The 14883-nt window shown below is 39.1% G+C and overlaps 1 protein-coding gene across 1 annotated transcript; it reads right to left on the bottom strand.

Moving 5' to 3' along the window:
- Positions 1-32: 32 nt before the first annotated feature.
- LOC145480894 (coadhesin-like) lies at positions 33-11981 on the bottom strand. The gene is made up of 9 exons (XM_081459232.1): positions 11500-11981; positions 8183-8248; positions 6653-6833; positions 5853-6109; positions 4827-5009; positions 2793-2960; positions 2228-2646; positions 313-484; positions 33-182 (listed from the first exon to the last, which is right to left on the bottom strand). Coding segments are annotated over exons 2-9 (1437 nt in total). The 5' UTR covers positions 8238-8248; positions 11500-11981; the 3' UTR covers positions 33-180.
- Positions 11982-14883: the final 2902 nt, after the last annotated feature.

Here is a 14883-nt window from a genome sequence, read left to right as displayed (position 1 = left end):
GCGTTTAAAGCCGTAATTACCATAAACAAGAACGTTTCTCAGCGTTAATATCCTTTTTTAAAATTTATTTCTCCTTTTAACCTTCTTAATTTTGCTAAATCCTCTAATTAGTTAAGACAGACTCTTCTTTCACAATAGAGATGTGGCTTTTTCCGTCTGTTCTATGAAGGTCATAAGTGCTCCTGAAAAAAAAAAAAAAGGAGAACAAATACTGCTTTTGTTTTTGCGCAAAAAGGAAACAAAACCGATTAATTAATGAAGAGAAGTAATTCCCAGCGATGTATTCTCAAGAGAGTGATTGCGTTTACTTACAATGCCCAGCCGGACATGACATGTCGATAATAGGCTGCAACAGCTCCTTGGACAGTTTGTCGAAATCCGAAATCTGGAAAACGTTTTCTTCTTTACCCAGGGCGATCTTTTTCAACTCTTCTTTGAAGATCCTCTTACCGACTCCGACTGCGATGACTTTGACACCTTTCGCCTGTGTAGAAGAAAACTCTTCAATAGTCAACCCACGTAGATTCAAAGAGTTTAGGCACAGCTAAACCGAGCCGCGAGCTCGAGGCTGCACCTTTACCCGTTGTCCTCTAAACAAAGTAACGTTTACTAGCCACAAGTGACCAGTTCGGAGAAACTGATATTTAAAGCTATTCTCCTAAATAGACGTATAAACGATTAGGAAGAACACTTAGGGAAGCTTTATGTTGATAGTGGGGCTTAGATAGGTTATCTAAGACTTTCCGTTTGACAATTGTTAGCGACTAAGTGATGTATCAAATACGAAAGACCGTGTTTGACCACATTTTCAAAGACCGAGAAGAGAGTTGAAAATACGACGCGCAGCGGAGTATTTTTGACGACATTTGAGATGTTTGGAAATGTGGTCAAACAGTGTCTTGAGTGTTTGATATATCTTCTGAATTGAAACTAAAACTAAGGAGAAAACGGACAAATAGAATGGTAGAAATCTATCCTAATTCAGATCAGATATCTAAACACCGTCACGGTTCTAATTTCCTTTGTTTAAACTTGATGAATTATTAATGATTTTGAGAAGTTAATCATTCTGAATTTCTTCTGTTGATTAAGGACTAGTTACCTTCATACCTTTTCAGACACAAAGTTCTCCTATAAGCTAGATAGAACCATTGCGTTACGATCGAAGTAACGGCTGCAAAGAGCCTGATTCTCAAGGAGAAGGTGTACTAAACAAAGTTTCATATGGGGAGGTCGAGAAGCTTTACCATTTTTGACAGATGATGATAAAACAATAGAGTTTATGTTCTTGGCATAAATATGCTTTAAGCCCGACTTAGACTCAGAGCTTGGGCCCAAACCATATTTATGCCCGCGCAAATAAACTGTATTTAAGAAATAAAAAGCATGTACCGTGTTTCTATCGAGTTTTAGTATAAATCTACTTGCGTTCTATCACGAGTGCCGTTCTCTGATTGGCCACGCTACTCATTATCTATTAAAACAAGATTTCTATCGCGTGTTATAGTTCACCACTTAATTTTCTCTGATTCTTATTGGTTTAAGTTGATCACGTGACGCGATAGTGTTCATCCGCGGAGAGACACTGTCAACCCATAGTGCCCGTCCGAGGAAAATACCCGGATGGATACTACTCGACCGTGAAAATATTACTGTAAACAAAGCGGGCTTATAGAAAGTGAACAATTGAAATTGTATTAAAAGGGTTTTTATTTGTTTTCTTTTTCAAATTTTACATTTGGCTTTCACGGCTTTCATGTAAAGAAGTTGAAAAATTCAATATGATTTTTGAACTGGCGCGCGGGAGAAAATTTAGTGGTGAACAATAAAGACAATAGAGTGTTTATGTCTCGGAACTGTCGGTCTGATAGTTGCCCCTTGGAAATTTGATGCTCTTGAAACTAGCATATTTTCCCTCGAAGCTTCGCCTCTCGGGCCGATATTTGTTTTAAGAACATCAAATTTCCGCGGGGCAACTATCAGCCGATAGTTCCTCGACGGAAGCACTCTTGTTGTTTAAATGGTTGACTCTGGCCCCGAGTCAACTATCACGCAAAATTCTCCATTTTAACCAGCAAAATGCGCCACAATGCCCGACAAAGCGATGATAATACCTTTTTTTTTAACATACCTACCAAAGATACACTGCATGCAACACTTTTCTTGGGATTGAGTAACCGTTTAAATACTTACGCTTAAACTAATCCGTGAAAATGAATATACCCACCCTGAGTGGCTGGTTGACAACATCGTATGGTTCACTGTCTTTATTGGTTCGTCCATCTGTTAGTATTATAAGGACGTCTGCTTTATCAGGTCGCTCGCCTCCCGCGCTAGTAAACATGACTTCACCGGCCAACTTGATCGCTCTGTCAGTAAAGGTTTTTCCTTTTAACCCCTGGGTCCGTTGTAAAATGCCTTTGATAACAGAGGGATCTTGCTTGTCTGCTTCATTAAAACTTACTAGCATAGTGGGGTGAATATTGTACACCATGAGTGCCAGGTGGGACGCACCAGGAGCGATCGTCATCGAGTTCACTAGGGCTATGGCAAACTTCTTGGAGAGGTTGAAGTTGAAACCTCCAACGCTGTTCGTTGCGTCCAGGATCACTCCGAGATCTATGGCCTTGACACATGGAATGGGACCTGAAAATTAGTGTAGATATGGAATGATCAAACAGACTTGGAAAAAATGACGTCTGTGTCCGTAGAATGGCCACACTGTCTTGGGAAAAGCTAACGTCGGTTACGAAATCAGTTCATAAACAATTAAGGTTAGCTACTTTACTCACATTCAAAATCGTTGCAAAGTTCAACTTTCTCCTTGGGTCCAATGCAGTCTTTTCCTCCGAACTGAGGAGGGGGATTAGTGCAGTGTCGAACAAACTTTTGTGTGCCACCACCACAGGTCTTGCTGCATTCTGAAACTGGTTTCCATGGAGTGAAGCCACCGTCAATAGCTTATGGAATAAAAGCATCCAAATGTTACGTCGGAGGGTCTGCATGACGCGGGGAGAACTTTGTATGATTGAAATGGTTTTTGGGCGTTGTAAGATGAAGTTAGGAGACCTTACTTATGCAATCTGCCACTTTTAACCTGTATATTGTAATTTCTCTTGTTTTTGTAGCTTTTTATAGTTCTATAGTTTTGAGGTTTTCGTACCACTTTTTAGACCATTTTTTGTAACGCAGGGCCGTTCTGAAAACCATTTGTGTGACGTATGCACTCTGTTTAAAGATCATGATCATTGCAATTGTCGTTGTCATTGTCATTGTTTTGTCATTGTCATCATCGTCATTGTCATTGTCGTTGTCGTTGTCGTTGTCGTTGTCGTTGTCGTTGTCGTTGTCGTTGTCGTTGTCGTTGTCGTTGTCGTTGTCGTTGTCGTTGTCGTTGTCGTTGTCGTTGTCGTTGCCATTGTCATGGTCATGCTTTATTTTATTTATTTGATTTTATTAGCTTTGCCTTTATGATACAAAAAAAAAAAAAGAACACATTACAATCAATATGTAGAGGTTTGGCAGGGACATCGCAACAGCTATTAAGTATCCAATTACTGCGGGCCCAGAAATAGGATATATGTAAAAAGAAAGAAAGAAAAACCACATTACGTGCAGCACATTATTGGTACGTCTAGAAATCTTGTGGAGTTGCAATTCAAACGGATGGTTTTAAACGTTCGAGGATTGTCCGGATTGTAGTTCATTCTGACAGCACGAGAGAAGTAGTCATGAAGAAGAGATTTGAAACTAGTAAGAGTAGCATTAGCTAAGTCCCTTCTGCCGGTGAGTAAGTTCCAGATTCTGGTTGTTCTAATAAAAAAAGATTTCTGATATGTTGTAGTTCTACATCTCTTGGGTACAAAGATAGGAAAGTTAGTGGCAGGTGCTCGAGTCGTTCTAACGCTTTCGCGCACGAGGGGAACAACGGAGGGACTAAGGTGGATTAGATTATGCGTAGCCTTGTAGCCTCGTCAAACATACCATTGTCATTGTCATTGTCATTGTCATTGTCATTCTCATTATCTGTTCAACTGCGCATTTATTGGGCGAGTTTGCATTTTTAAGTTTTTTTTCGGGAAGCGAGCTGAAGAATTTTGCAACCTGCAAGCCTAAATACGACGCGTAGTGGAGTATTTGTGACGAAATTCGAGGTGTTTGGATAGCCGATGAAACACTGTCTCGAGTGTTTGATATTTCTTCTCAAACTAAACAAAAACTAAGGAGCACACGCAAAAGTAAAATCGTTGAACTCTATGCTAATTAAGACCGGGTGTTTTACCTTGATGAATAATTAATGAGTTTGAGAAGCGAGTTTCCGAAATTCTGCCATCTGTTCCTTACTCCTCAAGCTTTACGAACAGTTAACCTGTACCTCTTTTGTTCTTACGCCTCAGGGCATTGTTTGTGTCATAATCTATTGTTTCGTTTGGCCAGTTACAAAGAACCTCGTAAACGGTGCAGGTCGTCATTTGACGAAATGAGTGATTCTCAAGAGTTCCTCTGCAGGATCGATTTTAACTGGTTTAAAAAACAGTGAAATAGGTCGGGAAAGAAAAAAATAGTTAACTCGATTTAGAATATGTATGACAAAGTAACACAGAACGCGCAATTTAACCGGAATTCTGCTATCTTCGGACTTCAACTCGGAACTTTCTAGGATCTCTCGCTTCCCCACTGCTGGTCAAGGGGTGCGAAGACTCCGATCATGAGGTCGGTACTTTATATTTGTGGTCATCTCATGGTGGGCTCTTGAAGGTTAGCCACCGAAGAGCAGGAATGACGAAATAAATAATGCATCAAATTAAACTTTTCCTCTCACTTACGACAGTCAATCCGCTTGCAACTGACAGTTTCCTTGTGAGGTCCTTCACAGCCCTTGCCACCGTTTTCTGGAGGGGGGTTTGTGCAGGTTCGCTCCCTACTCTTCTTTCCAGTCCCACACCACTTGTCACACTTACTCCATTCTCCCCATTCACTCCATCCTCCATCGCCGGGTGAGCCTGGGTCTAGGAAGGCGGTAAGAGAAGAAGAGGAGCGTGTAAAGTGAATCTGTAGAAGCAGGGCTGAACAATACTAGAGTTAACGAATTAACTCTTAAGTAATTTGAGGTGATGGAAATCAACTTACATGTTTCTTTCTGAGCGTCTTTCGAAAGGAAATGGGGTAACACAAGAAGTAAAGAAACATTCTTTAACCTCGGAGGGATTCGAACCCACGACCTAGAGGTCTACACTGAGAAGGAAATACTTGCATCGATTTCCAGCACTCCAAATTTAAGAGTTAATTCTCTACTTTCCAATCTTCTAATATCCTTGCTTCCTGGTACTGTATCACTGATCAATACTGGACTTATACACTCTTTCTTGCATAAGGTTGTGTTATCGTATTTTCTGGCGACTTTGGGCTGTATTCTTGCGTACATTCTTTTATTAAATAAAACGGGTGTGGCCACTTATTGGACGATATGATCAAACAGAACTGTATGGTGTCTGTATCGTGTTATATGGCGAGCTATACTTTACAATGTGATAGTAAACCATTTAGTGATTTTATTGTATTTAACTTTCCATCAACATGCACGAAAAAGTGTCCTTAACATAATCCCAGCGTTAAGTATCTTCTGAACATGTTTTCAAAATTTCGCCAATTTCAGCCTCAATTCTAATGTTTTTATAAAAAAGATTCTTATAAAAAAAAAAGTGCAGTTATATGACTCAAATACTAAACGCAAAAAGGAAAAAATATCGGGAAATTGGATCTCGGTCTGTTCTAAATTTCAGCCCAAATTAAAAATAGTGGAGAAATTTAAGAAACAATACGTTTGTTAACAATTAGCCATAAAGACATGCCTTCGTCCAGACGGTACACATAATTCGTGCTGTGTACTCCAACGCACTCCTGCTCGGATAAGATGTCGCAGTGCTTCAGTCCACTGATTTTGTTGTCTGTATAAACATAATCCATGACACAACTTGTATGCTTCGCGGCACCAAACATGGAGTACGTCTCTGTTCCATTTACTTGGCCCCAACACTCGCCGTAAAATTGAAGACCAAACACGCCGTAACCTTTTTCGCGCGCTTTTTCAGCGCACAGGCAGGCAAGACTAAAAAACAGGGAAACATTAGTACCTTATTAATGGTACTCTGTTATCTGTGCAGCCATTTATATTGACACTTTCTTAAAACTCGTCACGTAACACCTTTCAAAGGGGCCATCGCTTGACAAGCCAAAGTATGCATGTTACGTAGATACTCCTCTCCTCCTATCTCGCAAACGAGAACCAAGAGTTCTGGAAACTGTTGCAATACATAGTCCAGCTTAGGGTTCGGTCGAGGTAACCAAGAACCCTGATTAGAGACTGCTACAACAAGACTAGATTATCACCTTAACTGCTGGAATATCGCTTCAATTGTACAACATCCTTCGAGATTTGACAGGGTAAGTTTTGGAGGGATGTCTAATTTAGTGGCCGGTTGAGACAACGAGGGAACAACTTACATTATGTGCAAATCTTCGTAAGCATTTGTTACGTTTCCAATTTTTATTAACGAATCAAAACTTGAGTATATTACTTAAGTACAAGATTATGGGGCCACTGGGACCTTATACCAACTGAATCAGGCCCATAGGCTTCTTCAAGGCTTACCTGTGGAACGACTGCGTCAAATGTTTCCAGCTTAGTTTGGGTTCACCAACTGGAAACACCTTGCTCTTACGGTCTCGTATATTGACCAACTGTTCCTTAAGAGCCCTTTGGCCTCCTTTCAAATCTTTAAAACATCCAACCTTTCTCCAAGTCCTCTTGCACGTCTTGAAGGGTGGATCAGCTGCAAATAAAAGCCGAAAGAAACAAAATGGAGGACAAACGAAATCGAGGAACGATGACAACGACATATAAGGGTTTTAATTTTTTGCTCTTGCGCTTTACCATGTCCTTAGACGGGGCATAGAAAACACGAAACGAGAATGACAACACGTCAATTTTGAGTTGACAGATTCAAAATGTTCAATTCCAAAATATGCTTTTCAGTGTCTGCAAACGAGTACCCTTTTCTTGCATGAACATGTATGCCAAGGCAATTTTGCTATGTGTACACGGTTAAAAAGAATCTTATTAGTGTATATATATGGATAGGGTTTGTGATATCTCTCTGGTTTAAACCAAAATATTAACGAAGCCCTTATCACTGTAACAGCAAAGATTGGCGAGAAGCCAACAAGAAATAGAACAAATAACATATATGTGCAATACAGAGTTTTAATGCGAGAAAAAGGCTCTGCATAGACCAAAGTACAAGTGGTTTTGTATATTTTACGTCATTAACCGTCGATAAAGTAATCGTGTCTGCTTAGATTTTCGGTTTGATCAATGAAAGACAATCAGAACGAACAAGCTGTTCTTTCAGCAAATAAGGAACACAACCAAACCAATTTGCGAATTTCTGAGTACGTCTGCTTTGCTGCCCTTGGAAGAGGCTGTTTTATTCACTAAGAAGAACAATTTGGGTTTGGGTTGATTGGTCAGATGTTTGGCAAACTCACAATCTGATCGGTTAAACAGCTACCTTTCATAAATCGAAAGAAGGCCTCAAAATGCGCAGACGAGACGGACGAGGAAGAACTTACAAAACAGTCTCAGTTATTTGTTCTTCAGCCTGAAAACAGCTCATAGCCATCGGTAAACTGACTGCATTGCTCACTGCGCACTGCCATGCACTGAATTAGATCTATCAACCGTAAACTACCGCTTATAAGCCCTGGGCTTACACAACGTCGTAAGGGTTTTCAGATGGGCTTACTGAACGGAGGGGCTCATATTCGAGGGGACTTACAACCAGAAAAAAAAAACCGTTTCCAAACGAGCTATAGCTGCACATGTTGATCGAAATAGTTTTTCATTTACTGGTTATAAGCTTTAAAACATCATAATAAAACGAATTCAAAACAAAGAAAGATAGAGGGGGGTTTATTCCGGGAGGGGGCTTACAACCGGATGTATATTTTTGGTTTACAGAAGATGGGCCTGTAGCTGTAGGGGCTTATAAGCGGAGGGGCTTATAAGCGCAGGGGCTTATAAGCGGAGGGGCTTATAAGCGGAGGGACTTATAAACGGAGGGGCTTATAAGCGGGGCGCCCTATAAGCGGCAGTTTACGGTATACCAACGATAGTGCTTACCTGAGTTAGCATATCCCATAACGCATACAATTACGATTAGGTTAAGCTTGATCATGGTCGAGAGCTCTGTAAACAGAAAAATTATTGTGAATAATAATAAGACTACAAAGTCGCTCGAAATTACTTACTCTGTCATGAAATGCTTCCATGGCAACATGGAACATAACCGCGAGTTTATGAGAAATAGGAAGACTATCGCAAAAAAATTGACAAAAGCGTTAAATTAAAATTTGGCATCATCAAAGATTTCAAGCGCCAAGAAATCTGTCAGAATATCGAAAGGCTGCATCCTGCATGACGTTTATTCAATTTCATTCCATTTTGACCTCCATTTTGGAAATCCGATAGTCCTGTGAAAACAGACACCGCGAGACTGTATGTCTGTGAACGATATTTGACACTTCGGTCCTTTAGAAGGCTTAGGTATTCAGCGGGATAACCGGGGACATTAATTTACGAGCCAACTCGATTTTATTTCCTTTAACATTGTTCTCCAAAGCCCCACGTTAATAACCAAAGTCAGTCGTAACACAAACCAACAGTTAATTCTATTTTATCCAGCCGGAGGTGCGATTTCGTAAATTCGCGCTGTTAAACAATTTTGATCGAGAAAAACTCCGCCGGCTAATTTTGAGACGTATTTTCTCTTCCTATAATCAATCACCATGTCATGGCATAATGTTGTTTATGCCGATAGAATCACCAATTGCAGTCTCATATTATTTATTTTTCAGATAGTAGTTTATCATGTGATTTAACATGCGGCCAATCATGTTTTAGAGCGTGTCTGTCTGTGAGTATAACTAAAAGGCCCTTTGCACAGCCCTTTTTTTTTAATTGCAATGCACAAAACTATTTACACGACGTTCTTTACAATACTTTACTACTTTACTATACATAATAAACAGGACTTAACACAACTAATTCACACTCACTCACGTACACACACTACGAACCAGTTTACATAGCAAAGTCACACCCATTTGAGCCTGACATATTCTAAGTTATTCAACGACTTCTAGTATTTATATTGCCCACTTCTTCCTAAACATATCTAAATGATTATTTTTTGCACAGATGTATTTTTCAGTCTCATACTTTAATTTGACTTTTGATTTAAAACCTTGTATACTTGGAAGTTCTTTATTGCTTCTACACGCCCATAAATAAATTTTTCCTATAACTAACAGATAATTAAGTAAAGGAAGTTCTGGTGTTAAAAGACCGATTAATATATCCTTCAAATTAAGATGTATCTGCTGTTTTGTCAAAGATAAGTAATATACTTCGAAATCTTTCCAGAAAGAAATTGAATAAGAGCAATCATAAAAGAAATGCTGCATTGTTTCTGATTCAAGTTTGCAGAAAGAACATAGATAATCTGCAATGTACCCGATTTTGTGTAATTTGGAATTCGTGTAGAGTATAGAGTTCAATATTTTGAACTGAAAGGCCTTGACATATGGCTCAAAAGCAACCGAATGGGGAAGAGAAAAAGCTTTTTTCAGTGCCTCATCAGTTAAAATAAATTCACACTTTAATTTTGTCGCGTTATTAGGAAAGCAAGCCTTTTTAAGGACAAAAAGAGGGTAATAGTCTTCTGATTTCTTTTTAATTACATCAAAAAGGCTGCAGTCAATTTTGAAGGATGGATTTAGGGCTGTATGATCTGGATTATGAAAAGCATTCCTTAAATCGAACGGTACAGAGTGACGAAGACCGGTCCATTCCAGAAAGTTCGTCTTCTGTATGTGTTTTGCGATTAGTTCATAAGAATCGATATTGTTAAGATCGAAACGAAAATTCTGTACCATGTGACCAGTTCGTTCAAAGGGCCTATTGGACGCTCTGATATTACTTCTAGTCCTTTAGTTGTCACCATCATAGTGATAACATCTGTTGGGAATCGGTGCCGTAACTAGTAACGGGCTAACCGAGGTACATTCCTCAGTCATTTTTGTTGTTGTCTATAGTCATCATAAACACCCTAAAATACCTAGGACGAGAATTTAACCTTGAGCATTGTCTCAGTCACATTTTTTTTCATGTACATTGCCTCATTAATAATTTTTTGTCTGGCTGCGGCCCTGGGAAAACACTTTCCCACCTGCCACTCCGTTGGACTCCATCTGTCTGATTCTCATATATGATATCTAATATTGTTATTTAGATATGGGACGCCTTTTTTGCCCCACCCTTGCTGAACTTCATGATGTGTTAATTGCCTTCTACAGTTTCAACCAGTGCATTTTTGAAGTGGATACCAAATATACCAACCAGGCAGTTGATCATTGTCTTCTTCAGCAATTGCAAACTACTTCGTCTCACTCAGATTTCCCGATTCTTGTTCAGAACAATTTATCGGCAAGAAAAATTATATTTGATCATAGTTATGATTTGATGTTTTTTTGCTCGGACGGTCATTTGATAATTACCTTCAGTAAAGTTGTTCGTCTCCACTCAGAACTCTCGAATTTTATTCAGTAAAACTTATCTGCCTTCGAATATTTTTGATATCGTTTGCTATCTGAGCGTTGAAAATTCGTTTTCCTTATTACCAGAACTACGAGTAAGTTTAAGATTTTATCGGTTTAAAGAACACAAGATTTTACAAGGTAGTGTTATTCGCTTTTTGGAAAAACAAGAAACGCTTAATTTTTAAGGTCTATTATGTGAGATGTTCAGATTAAATTTAAATGGTGATGAAGTTTGGCCAAACTCTTTAGTACAGTGAGACCCCGTTAATCCAGTCACCAACGGGTCACAAAATTTGGCCGTATTAACGGAGTGACCGTATGAAAGGGGTTCTTTAAATAAGAAAATGATTGACTGAGCTTTCGTTCGAGCAAGAATAAAGTGGCCGTAATAACGAGGTGCCCGTATTAACGTGGTGTCCGTTAGGACACTCTACACCCAACTCGTGAAAATCTAATGTGTCCTTGTGGAGATCAAGACATTTACGGAAAATATTGATTTGATGCTTTATAAATTTCTTAAGACTAACATGAATGGAAGTCTGTGGTATTCAGAAAGAAGAATTTCCAAATTAGCCGAGGAAAGGCAGAACAGAGCAAAAAGAACAACAACAACAAAAAAGTAGATAACCAGCTGAGAACAGATTCAGGATAAAATGGTTATCCCTTCTATAAAGAAATTAGGAGCGCAGCGGCTAAACATTCAGTTTGATGGGGGTATCACAGTTGAGTGGAATTATAACTGAGATTTCGTCAAATTGAACCTTTTTATACCATTCTTGTGATTAAAAAAGCAACCATAGTTCTTAGTTTAAGCGCCTGAGGCAAAAACGAATAACTTACCTTCAAAATTAAAGTCGCGGCGAACCACTGCAGTCTACTAATTTTCCTCTTCACTGTGAGTATTTATGATGTCGGCTGACTAATTGAAAAACCTTACAAACTCTCACTAATGGATTTAGAGATTTATAGTTCTGTCACCTAGATTTGCACCGAGGAAGCTTTGAAGGTATTTATAACTTGCAAGAAGAATAGAATTCTTGATTTTTGGCGTAAGATCGTTGTTAGATAAGGCTCGTGATGTCTGCAGGCAATTAAGGGAACATTAAGCATCGGAAATTATCCTAGCTTGTGAAATCTTGTCACGAATTAAACCATGGACACAGCCCACTTCTTTCTCTACTGTGTTAGCTGTGATCAAATATGAACTTACGATACATTCTCTACTATGAAACAAACCAGCAACAGAGACATCAAAATTCCGATAACCTTGCGTTGCCTTATTTTATGTCCGGTTTTAAACAAATACACACAAAAAAAACCACCTAATACCCCGTTAAAAGCTCCTAATTTTCAATCTGTTATTATTCTTTGAAAGAAGAATAGAAATCTTGATTTTTGGCATAAGATCGTTGTTAGATAAGGCTCGTAATGTCTGCAGGCAATTAACGGAACATTAAGCATCGGAAATTATCCTAGCTTGTGAAATCTTGTCACGAATTAAACCATGGACACAGCCCACTTCTTTCTCTACTGTGCTAGCTGTGATCAAATATGAACTCACGATACATTCTCTACTATGAAACAAACCAGCAACAGAGACATCAAAATTCCGATAACCTTGCGTTGTCTTATTTTATTCAGGTTTTAAACAAACACACCCAAAAAAAAACCCACCTAATACCCCGTTAAAAGCTCCTAATTTTTAATCTGTTATTATTCCTTGAAAAACAAACAATTTTGTTGCGATGAATCACGTTCAAATTACACGCAAGGTAATTATTTTGCCACGGTGATTAAACAAGTGATTTAATAAAGGACGAGATTTAATAATATTGTAATCTGATCCATTGCTAATTAAATGAATTCAGTGTTAATTGCATCATGATCCTCATAAATTCCAGATTAGTTCTTTATTATTCGCACTAACCTTGCTCTGTTTCGAGAAAATGAGAAGTTTTTTAAAACTGGTCGAGCGGTCCGGGTTCGAGTCCTGGGGCCCGTTTCTTGAAGGTCCCGAAAAGTTTTCGCACGCGGAAAGCCATAACAAAATCCGCTCAAACTTTATGATTACAGAGCTGTTTTATTCACATATTCGTAACATGAACAGAGCTTCCGTTCATACAAGAAGTTTCAGGCGTATACACCTTTCTGTTTTTAGATACAGATTTGCTAAAAATGGCTTTGCGGGCCCGAAAAGTTTTTGGGGCTTTCGAGAAACGGACCCCTGGCCAGGGACATTGTGTTGTGTTCTTGGGCAAGACACTTTACTTTCATAGCACCTCTCTCCACCCAGGTGTATAAATGAGTACTGGGGAATTTAATGCTGGGGATAACCCTGTGATGGGCTAGCATGCCATCCGGGGGGAGTAGAAATACTCCTAGTCGCTTCATGCTGCAGAATCTGGAGATAAGCGCAGGCCTGATGGGCCACTTGGCTCATACGCGGACCTACTTATAAAGCTGAAGTAGCATTATAAGCTGATAAAAATATGGAATAAAATCTTGCAGTTTGCCGGGTTTGCGCCTTGCCAGAGTAGTAGTATTGTGGTCTTAGGCCACAAGGCAGCACATACTCAAAGCGCTATTTTCCATTTTGGAAAAGTATATGCACACCAAAGAGCATTGGGGTAATCTGACAAAAATGCCCAGGGGTAATACTACGATCATTCCTGCCCCTAGTGCCGCCTGTCCACTTAGCTGTCGGGGTCTTAGCTCGTGGACTAGTTTAGTTTTAGTTTAGTTTAGTTCAGTTCAGTTCAGTTCAGTTCAGTTCAGTTCAGTTCAGTTCAGTTAAGTTCAGTTCAGATCAGTTAAGTTCAGTTCAGTTTAGTTTAGTTTAGTTTAGTTTACCGTAATGATTCGATTTAGCGCCCGACCTCAAGGGAGGGCGCTTATTCGAGACAGGACGCTTTTATTTCGGGACGGGCGCTTATTTCTCTTTTAAGAAACAACCGAATGTTCAAAACAAAACTTTGATAAGGTATTTACCAAAAAAGGAACAATAACAGAAACCATAACAGTAACAAATGTACCGTGAATGTTCAGAGGCATTTTAATCTATTTTGACGACGATAGAGATCAGTCGTTTCAAGAAATTATGCAATGGTTGAGAAAATCAGACCACTGTTTTTGTTATACGTAATAAAGGAAGGTGAACCTTCGTTGATACGTACTCTGATGGCGTTGTAATATTATAATGCATTATAATATTACAATAGGGGCGCTTATTAGAATGTGGGCGCTTATTGGAATAGGGGCGCTTATTAATAAAAATTCATTCAAAAGGGGGTGCATATTCGGAAGGGGACGCTAAATCGAATCATTACGGTACTATTGTTTTGCCACAGTCAATTAGATTAACGTTACAAATATAAAATCTATGAGGCAAAGAAGCCCAGTAAAGCCAAAAGACTTATGTAAAGGACTACCTTTAGAGATCTCTAACAGTAAATAAGTTAAATTAAAATACTGTCATCGGCAGGACAAATTATCTAAATATATAGACACATTAATTTTTTTCTTACACACAAAAGTGATCATTATTTAGCACCAAGGATCTAAATGATCTGAAAGATCTCTAGGAACGTCCAGATGCTCTATTCGAGGCTACGATTTTCAATAATTCAACGCTGGTTTCCTTCGCAAAAAAAAATTCACTGATTCGTGTCTAAAAGTTCCTTGAGATTTTAACAAAGGGATCTTAAAACAGAAATAAAGTTCTGACCGAAAGTGGCCCCGTCTCACTCCTATCGTTGTGGAGGACTTGAAAGTCTGTTAATAGTGACGTAATCGAAGAGTTTTAGTTAGATATCAATTAGTAAATATTTTTGGGATAGAAAACAGCGCTGAATTTATTGAAATCAAAATCCCCGACTATGATTTGCAAAGAGGACTGGCCTCTCAACTCGGGGACGTGGCTGGCTCCAGTCTACCTCAAGGCTGACTGGAAATACCGGTTACCATAGGACACGTTGGACCTGCTTCCCTTGATTGTCGAACGTAATTAGCATTTCAAACCAATCGCGACTCTCTCGCACACGTTTTCCCGCGCCTTTCGTCAGCTTCAAGTCTTTACTTCAAGTTAGGAATGGTTCTCTGGATTGTCTGTGTTCTTTGTGATTGACCAGACAGAGACCAGAGTGATTTTAAGTTTCCTATAGACGTAATTATAAGGTTACCGTACATCTTTAGAGGTGTCTCACGTCCAAGCGATGTAGCGAGTCC

This window comes from Orbicella franksi, chromosome 3 (genome assembly GCF_964199315.1).
Source record: "Orbicella franksi chromosome 3, jaOrbFran1.1, whole genome shotgun sequence".
Lineage (NCBI taxonomy): Eukaryota > Metazoa > Cnidaria > Anthozoa > Scleractinia > Merulinidae > Orbicella > Orbicella franksi.
Note: the sequence above shows the minus strand (reverse complement) of the source record. Positions and strands in the feature narration are given on the sequence as shown.